The 9,255-nt window shown below is 39.2% G+C and overlaps 1 protein-coding gene across 3 annotated transcripts in view; it reads right to left on the reverse strand.

Annotated features, from left to right (window-relative positions):
• INO80 (INO80 complex subunit) overlaps positions 1-9,255 on the reverse strand; it is a 121,453-nt gene that overhangs the window by 30,898 nt on the left and 81,300 nt on the right. For all 3 annotated transcript variants that reach the window (XM_014534798.1, XM_014534797.1, XM_005860256.2), the window contains one exon: positions 2,094-2,188. In XM_014534798.1, the coding sequence (XP_014390284.1) occupies positions 2,094-2,188 (95 nt within the window). The remainder of the gene's footprint in view (positions 1-2,093; positions 2,189-9,255) is intronic.

Genomic DNA, 9,255 nt, shown 5'->3' on the forward strand with positions numbered 1-9,255 from the left:
TGCACATACGCGACACATATAAAGCTCTTGCTGGCACCAATTGTATGCGTGTTTCCATCTATCATTGTCGATTGTGAATTTGGTTGACATTTCTACTATAGAGAAAGGGCGAATAGCAATATTAAAATAGTTCATCTAATTAACTTCCTTTCAATGTGCACGAATCGATGCATTGGGACACTAGTTTTTTTTTTTTTTTAATATATTTTATTGATTTTTTACAGAGAAGAAGAGAGAGAGAGAGAGAGAGTTAGAAACATCGATGAGAGAGAAACATCGATCAGCTGCCTCCTGCACATCTCCCACTGGGGATGTGCCCGCAACCCAGGTACATGCCCCTGACCGGAATCGAACCTGGGACCTTTCAGTCCACAGACCGACGCTCCATCCACTGAGCCAAACCGGTTTCGGCAGGGACACTAGTTTTATTGTAAGATATAACAATGCCAATTATAACTGGAAAATAATAGTATTGCTGTTCATGAGATCCTCAAATGTATAACAAACATATTAGTGAAAAATAAACACAAATTGTAGGTGAAATACTTATTACTTAATGGAGTTTCTTCTAACACACAACTCATGCCACCTCGTAACAGTGTGCCCATACCACAGAGGTGCTGGCATGCCTGGAGAAATTAAAGGCACCCTGGGGAAAATATATAGTCTATAGATCTTGTATGTAAGATTCTTGTCTATTGGAGCTCTTAGGTTGGAGTAAGTAAGGACAAAGTAAAATATGCTTCATTTTATTTCAGAATCATGAAAAGATGAAGATCAGCTGGTAAACTTTTTGTGGGGGGGGGCAATTCATAACAATGTGGTGAGACTAGGAGGCACTACTATGCTTATACATGTCTCAAATAATCAATTTAAAAATCTGCTGATAGATTCTGATAGGTGAGAAACTAGGTTAGGCCATGTACATACTTGCACCCATCTAACAAATTGAAATAGGTACAAAATAGATCTTCCCTTCCATCGTTGGTCAAACAGCCTCCTAAATTCAGATGTATAGTTGTAATTTAGAAGTTACTGGCCTGAATATACACTGTAAACCAAAATGTCAGGATCTATCTCCTTACCTATGCTCTATTGTAAAGGATCGTGCAATAGCAAAAACTTTCAATCAGAAGACATTCTATGTTGAACTATGGATTTGTTTTATGCGAAATTATTTTACAATTGAAGTAAACGATGCATTAAAAAGGAAAGAAATTAAAACAATTGTAACCTAAATACAAATGGCTATGTGCTTAATTTTCTTCCCAAGAACTCAAAAGTAAAATAGTAACAGACTACACAATTAAAGGCCAGAAATTCAGAATGTTCTGATTTATAGAATAATAAGATCTACTCTTATTCTTTAGCTCTGCAGGTTTAAGGAAGAAAATTAAGGGTGGAGTTCAGCAGACCTGTCACTACCAGAGCTTGGCTTTCTCCTTGGAGAGAGCAGTAACCAGACTCTGCTTATTACAATGAGAACCAGCACTTAGGATAATTATGGCTTTGTAAGCCATCAGCATCCAGCAGGCAGCATTTGAAATTTCATAGGCTCATTATCAGGTAGGAGAAGTACTGTAACTGAGAGCTGCCAGCTGAATAGATTACAGACTACTGCAAGTTGTCATACCGCACTGTACTACAATGCTAGAGGGAAAGCAGGAAAAAGGAAGGTTTTCTTTTTTAACTCATACAAAGTGAAACAGGTAAGCAATAATGAACTAAGACTATAAGTTAACACCCAGAGATAGCCACTGTTAACATTTAGCAACTTTTTTCTACATACATATTATCCACATCAGGAAGGTCTTGGTTCATACTCAGAAATCATTTATTTTTTGGCTAAAGAAATAGGCACTGATTTGGTAAGAAAGCAGATTTCAAACACAAAAATTACCAAGTATTCGTTTTTTCTCTCTCACAGACACACAGATCTGAACTGCTATAAGCAGATTGAGCTACCTCTTAAAATGGCAGGAACTATCATGATCACTTAATAATATGAAATGTATTGGTATTTTTTTAAACCTCACCATCTGAAGCTCTAGAGGAAAACCAAATGAGGATTTTATAATTCCTATTAAAATTACCTGTTCTGAAAATCAGCAACCATGTCCCGCCTTTCCGAGATCTTGGATGAGCCATCAAGCCTCATATAGGTATGCTTCCTGTAAACCATATATTCCTGCCAATCAAGAGTAAATAGATACAATCAGTCTGATGAAAATTACTGTATTCCAATTCCCACAAGCATCTACTTACTTTCTACCTCATCCATACTGTGAGCAAGTCACTATATCCAGAATGAGGAGAAACCAATCTCAAAAGTATGGGAATTTAATTTGTAAATGAGTTTACTGCCATCATGTAAAAATCTAGGGTAACCTGAAGACTACAACCACTCTCAATATCAACTTGGAAACTAATCTTATTTCTCTAGGTTTTTGTAGGTTTCAGGAAAAACAAAAAAATAAACAAAATGAAATCTCCAAACCAAAATGGCGGGGAGCGGGCCTAAGCTGCAGTCGGGCAGCGAGGACATCCTTAGCATTGTCGAGGAAGAGGCTCCCGCCACCAACAGCCGTCAGCCCAGCTGAGCGGTGCTCCTCCTGTGAGAGCACACTGACCACCAGGGGGCAGCTCCTGTGTTAAGCATCTAAACCAGTGGTTCTCAACCTGTGGGTTGCCTAAGACCATCGGAAAACACATATATAATTACATATTGTTTACAGTAGCAAAATTACAGTTATGAAGTAGCAACGAAAATAATTTTATGGTTGGGGGTCACCACAACATGAGGAACTGTATTAAAGGGTCACGGCATTAGGAAGGTTGAGAACCACTGAAACCCTGGTGGTCAGTGTGCATCATGGAGACCAGTCGCTCCGCTGTTTGGTCGATTTGCATATTACCCTTTTATTATATAGGATATATATATTTTTTACTATTTCTATCTGTCTCCAGGTAGTTCTGTAAGGATTTTTATAATCAAAGAGGGACAGAGCCCCACTGGCATGGCTCAGTGGTTGAATGTCAACCTATGAACCAGCAGGTCATGGTTCAATTCTCTGTCAGGGCACATGTCCCGGTTGCAGGCTTGATCCCCAGTGGGGGATGTGAAGGAGGCAGCTGATCAATGATTCTCTCTCATCACTGATGTTTCTATCTCTCTATCCCTTTCTCTTCCTCTCTGAAATCAATAAAAATATGTATTTTTAAAAAAGAGATTAATACTGAGCTAAGAAATTTAATATTTCTTTTATTCACAAATTCTGGCTATATCAAAGTTACTCTGTCTCTCCAAATGTCTAGGCTGTTGCCCGGCCTGTGTGGCCCAGTGGTTGATCACCAATGAACCAGGTCACGATTCAATTCGTAGTCACGTCATATGCCTGGGTTGCAGGCTCGATCCCCAGTAGGAGGCATGCAGGAGGCAGCCAATCAATGATTCTCTCTCATCATTGATGTTTCTATCTCTCCCTTCCTTTCTGAAATCAATAAAAATATATTGAAAAAATAAAAGTCTAGGCCATTTAGAGAAGATGTTTAATCAAATGTTCGTCTGGAAAAAAATGCCTAATTTCTGCTGTTAATTTTAAGAACTGTGCCCACTCCCATTCTTAGTTTAGTGATCCTAAAAACATCTAATGACTTAGTACCAAATTAAATTCTATTTTGTTAAAATAAAAACACAAATTCTAATAAATGATTTGAAAGTACTCATAGCATTTTTGAAATTTTATTTTAAAAATTGATCCAACCCTGGCCAGTGTGGTTCAATTGGTTGGAGCGTCGTCGTGTGCGCCAAAAGGTGGCAGGTTTGAGGCCCAGTCAGGGCACATGCCCAGGTTGTGGGTTCGATCCCTGGTTGGGGCAAGTGTGGGAGGTAACCAACTGATGTTTGTTTCTCACATTGATGTTTCTCTCTCTTTCTCTCTTCCTCCTCCTCCTTTTACCAACCTCCTTTCTGCTCTCTAAAAACCAATGGGAAAATACCTTCAGGTGAGGATTAGCGATAGATAGATAGATAAATTTACTGAAGAAGCCAAAGGGGTTTTGGACAAGATGTACTCTTGGCATTTGAGTAGTGATTCTCAACCAGGATTAAAAATACCTGTGTGTGGACCCATCCCAGGGATTCTGAGTCTGTAGGTCTGGGCTAGGGCCTGGAATGGTTTATTTTTAAATTTATTTTCTTTTCAAACCTTTACCTGAGAATATGTTTTTATGATTTTTAGAGAGAGAGAGTGAGAGACATCAATGTGAGAGAAAAACATCGATCAGTTGCCTCCCGCACATGCCTAGACTTGGGCTTGAACCGTAACCTAGGTATGTGTCCTGACCAAGAATCAAACCTGCAACTTTTTGGTGCATAGGACAATGCTCCAACCAACCAAGCCACCCAGCCAGGGCAGGACAGGTTTATTTTTAAAAAGCTCCAAAGATGATTGCAATAAGTGCTCTGTATCAGCAGCTAAGAAAAATTCCTATAGAATCTTACTACTTCAAAGATGGCCCTCCGATGAGGAGTACTGGCAACACCTGAAGTGTGTTAGAAATGCAGAATAGAGGGGCATGCCCATACCTAGAGAATTAGAATTTGCATTTTAATTTTAACATGTGTGACTTGTAAGTATATAAGTTTCTCAAACATAAGTTTGAGAAACACTGTTGTGGAACATATCCTTATGCTGTTTTTAAATCATTAAAATACTTTTTTCCAAGTAAAATTTTATAAATCTCTACCTAGGTCTTTTATTCTCTCTAACCTACTCCACAAGCTTGAAAACCAGTGTTTTGGAGTACAAGTTGAGAAGACAGATCAGTTCTGGATCACATCCCTAAGTCCTACTTTTGTTGTTAATCCTCATCCGAGGGTATTTTTCCATTGTTTTTTTTAGAGAGAGTGGAATGGAGGGGGAGAGACAGAGAGAGAAACATCGATGTGAGAGAGACACATCAATTGGTAGCCTCATAATTCAAAGTGTCAGCAAGTGGCTCTAACTCCTTAAAATATACCCAATGGTGTAACATCAAGTGACTAGGTTCATCTTAAAGTAGTAGTGATGATGATGGCTCGCACTTCCACAGCATTTACCAAGTGACAATCAGTATTCTATGTACTTTACCTGGTTTTGCTTATCTAATCCTCACCATAGCCTTCAAAGGGAGATGTTAGTATTGTTACTCCCATTTTACAGATATTAAGAAAGGTCTTTAAAGTGGCATAGGCAGTAATGAAGCTGGGGCTGGAACTCAGGCAGACTTGTTGCAAGCATGTCAAACTTGCAGCGGTTTGATATGCTTGTTCTAGCCTTTGGTTTAACCCCTCTACTGCTTAAATAGAACAGAAGCACACCACCACTAGGGGGAAAAGGAGGTATGGGGGGGGGGGGGGGGGAAGCCCCATAAGGTTTTTAGTATATTTTGTCCATAACCCCCATCCATCATCATCATAAAGAAAAGATAATTGGGCACTTGAAAAAATAAAGGAAAATGCTTACATATCTATAACATGAACTTCCATTCTCACACTTCTTTTCCATTTCAAAATTGCCTCTGATGTTCATTTTAATGCAATTTCACTTTCATAAAACGTTTTGGGAGGAAAGACTCAGTATGATCCACAAACCTGCAGATGTGGTATAACTATTTTCCTGAACGTGTCCCTTTACATCTTTGGAGTCTATCACCAGCAAAAAGTAAGGCTCCTCTCAATGTCTATTACAACCTCTCTGTTGTCCAGGTAAGTTGCACCAAGTGAATGAAATATGGCAGCCATCCCTCCTATATCTAATACAGAACCCTTAGGAGCAAGACCCAATCACAAGGCATTCATGGGCCCAACATAACCTGCCTTCACACTACTTGTGTTATATCCTTTTCTCCTATACCCCATGCACCAGTCACAGTGCACTACTCCCCCAAATGTCTTCTACCTTCCCATCTCTGTGCCTTTTTACACCTGGCTTCCTTAGTCTGGAATGTACATCTCCCTGATGGCTGAAATTCTATTTAAGTTCAGTTCAGATGTCACTGTCTATGTAAAACCTCCCTCAAGTGACGCAGTTAGAAATAAATGTATCCCTCCTGTTATGTTCAGCATGTTTATGCTTCAGTATTTTTGGCACCAGTTCACGGTACACTTGAGTTATTTGTCTGTGATATATATATAGGTACACACACACACACCCTGCCTCCCACCCCAAGATATATTCCTAGCAGTCAAAGACCACAGTGAACTGATATTTCCATCTGCCCTAGCACAATGCCTTCCTCACAGTGGGCATGAAAAAGTGAACTAAACAGGATATAGGATGATTGTAAGTTGACACATGTCCTTCTACCATGCTTAAGACCTAATGAAAATGCTAGTCAACAGTGATCGCAATTTGCTTTATATTCCACGGGACAGTTTTAGAATACCCAGCTTTCCAGTATGTTCAGAATCACAGTTTCCAAAGATAACTTGAAGTTCTAAGAGAAGCCAGCTCATAAATGACAGACTGTCTGTTCAGGATGAATCCTTCCCTAGTGAGGTACTTGCTGACTGGGCAAATTATACAACCCAGTGTCTCAAATGTCATTATTAGTTACAGATTATCTGGACTTAATTCTGCGTTGTACTATTTTCATATATTGGTGCAATTCAAGATCTGTCTGGGTTTAGTACTTAGCAATCACACCACATACATGCACCAGCTGGCTGAACCTTTCCAAGTACCTTTGTTGTATTTCATAGAGAATACTAAGGCTTATTTCCTTAAACTACAGACTCAGTTACTTGATGCATCAGGAATGAATCTCAAAAGAGATGACCCAGAGATAATGTAAGTCATCTGTAGAGAATTAAAAGCTCTCTGCAACATCTCAAACTAGGGTAAAAATGAAGGTAGTATGAAAAGTTTTGTCCGACATAAAGTTGGACACCACCATCCCAATTGCACAGGGCCTATGTCTGCTTCCACAATACCCCCACCAGCCAAGGCCCCACAGGTGACTCAGTAAATCTATCATATGCTCCCCTATTTATGTCCTTGACTTCTGCCCATGGCACACTAAAAATCTTGGCCCTGGAAATTAAGCAGTCTCCTTTTATATCCCCTATCCAGAAATACTATTTGGATACCATGGGGAAGGATAAAACATTTCAGAATACAGAATTCTATTTGGAAGAAGATCTGATACATTCATAAGAAATTTAAATTAAAGTCAGACTTTTGCCCAAGAGAAGGAGGCTATCGATCACTTTAGAAAATACTGAGCAAATAATAAGTGCCTAGATCTAGTATTGCTCACAAAATGGAAACCTGGCCATATAGAAATATGTGAACATTTATTGTCTTCTGGTTCTTGTGGGTCCCAGAAATAGACAGATAGCCAATGCTGAAGCATTGAACAAAAAGCCCCAAAAGGCTGCTGTATGAAAGAGATGCTGACATGCTCCACAACAGAGCGCCAATACCCCTCTGAGTTTCTAACTCTGGCTCTATTAAAAGCTTTTTATTCCCTCTTTGACATACAGGGTCCAGGATGTCAACAGAAAAAGAGAATTCTGGGGAAAAAAAGTTAAAAAAAAATCTTAAACACCAATAAAAACCATAATACACAAGGTGAGAGTCAAGGTATTTCTTTAAAGAAAAGGTTACAGGAACTCAAGGGAAAGCATCTATATAGAAGGGCCTTTCTAAAACCTGCCCCTTAGGTTCATGCACCAGTTATGTTTTAAAGCTGAAATGACTCTAACAAATGTTTACAGCGAAAGATTCCATTATGAAAGTAAACCCACACTACTCTGAAAAGAAAGAAATGTAGACCTAATCCTGGACTGTTCCAAGATCCACAATACATTTACATTTCAATAAATGATAAGACATATACTAAACATTGTGGGCATTGTAATTCTACATCCGCAAAATAAATTTCATTTATGGACTAACCCAGCCGTGGGCAAAAACTATGGCCCACGGGCCGGATTCGGCCCGTTTGAAATGAATAAAACTAAAAAAAAAAAAAAAAGACCGTACCCTTTTATGTAATGATGTTTACTTTGAATTTATATTATTTCACACAAACACTCCATCCATGCTTTTGTTCCGGCCCTCCGGGCCAGTTTAAGAACCCATTGTAGCCCTCGAGTCAAAAAGTTTGCCCACCCCTGGATTAACCTCTTGGAATACAGAATGTGGTTCATTTGGGTAAATATTAAATAAATAGACCAAAGAAAAAATAAATGAACTTTTAGGAATTTAACGTTGAAGGAGAAAGAACAGAATAGTATTAAGAAATCTAGGCAACAGTTTCATTTTAGTTTTTCAGTAAAACATACAAACAGCAGCAACATTTTTGGCTTCAGCCTCCTAAATGCATGTTACACATATGGCTAAGGAATGTGAGCAATTATGAAATTCAGGCTTTGAATTTGCTTTTCCCTAATTCAGAATTCCTCATAGAGATGCAACTACATTTAGAGAAGGTCTTCATGCTGCCTTGTTTACAAAGTCTACCCACCAAGTTTACCTCCCCTTCAAAAATCCTGCTGGATTAGACAGAGATAGAAAGTGACTGTAGGGCTAACTTTAAAGCACTCATCCTGAACAAAATTTACTGTTATACTTTGATTTACTTATTTTAGTAATATTTATGAGGAACTAGAAGTGTGCAATATACAAGATGACGAACTAAAATGTAGGACTATATCAAACTTAAACCACCCACACTCACCTTCATCTACCAGAGCTAGCTTATTTTTTTGCTGTTTACCCATTTTCCTAGAATTTCCTCTAATATGAATCAACCTTTATGACTCTATAACATACTCATATAATCTTGAGAAAGAAAGATCATCATCTCCCTTACAAAATTCTTAACATACTGCTTTTCTGTAATTCTTAGCAGTAAGATCACTATTTCATCTATACTTCCCTGACTCTAGGGCAAGGCCCACATGCACTTTATCTAAAAAGAGCCCCACTGAAGGAAAGTTAACTCACTGTTTTGGCTGTTGGCATCATCTGCTTTGAACAGAACATTAAAGATGCAAGCGGTCCTTTTTAAACTAGAGGCTCTGTGCACGAAATCCATTCACTGGCGGGGGGGGGGGGGGGGGGTGTGTCCCTTAGCCCAGTCTGCACCCTCTCCAATCTGGGACCCCTCAGGGGCAGTCGGAAACCCCTCTCACAATCCGGGATTGCTGGCTCCTAATCACTTACCTGCCTGCCTGCCTGGTCCCCCCCAACTGCCCTCCCCTGC

Source organism: Myotis brandtii, unplaced genomic scaffold, assembly GCF_000412655.1.
Source record: "Myotis brandtii unplaced genomic scaffold, ASM41265v1 scaffold133, whole genome shotgun sequence".
In the NCBI taxonomy this organism is placed as follows: domain Eukaryota; kingdom Metazoa; phylum Chordata; class Mammalia; order Chiroptera; family Vespertilionidae; genus Myotis; species Myotis brandtii.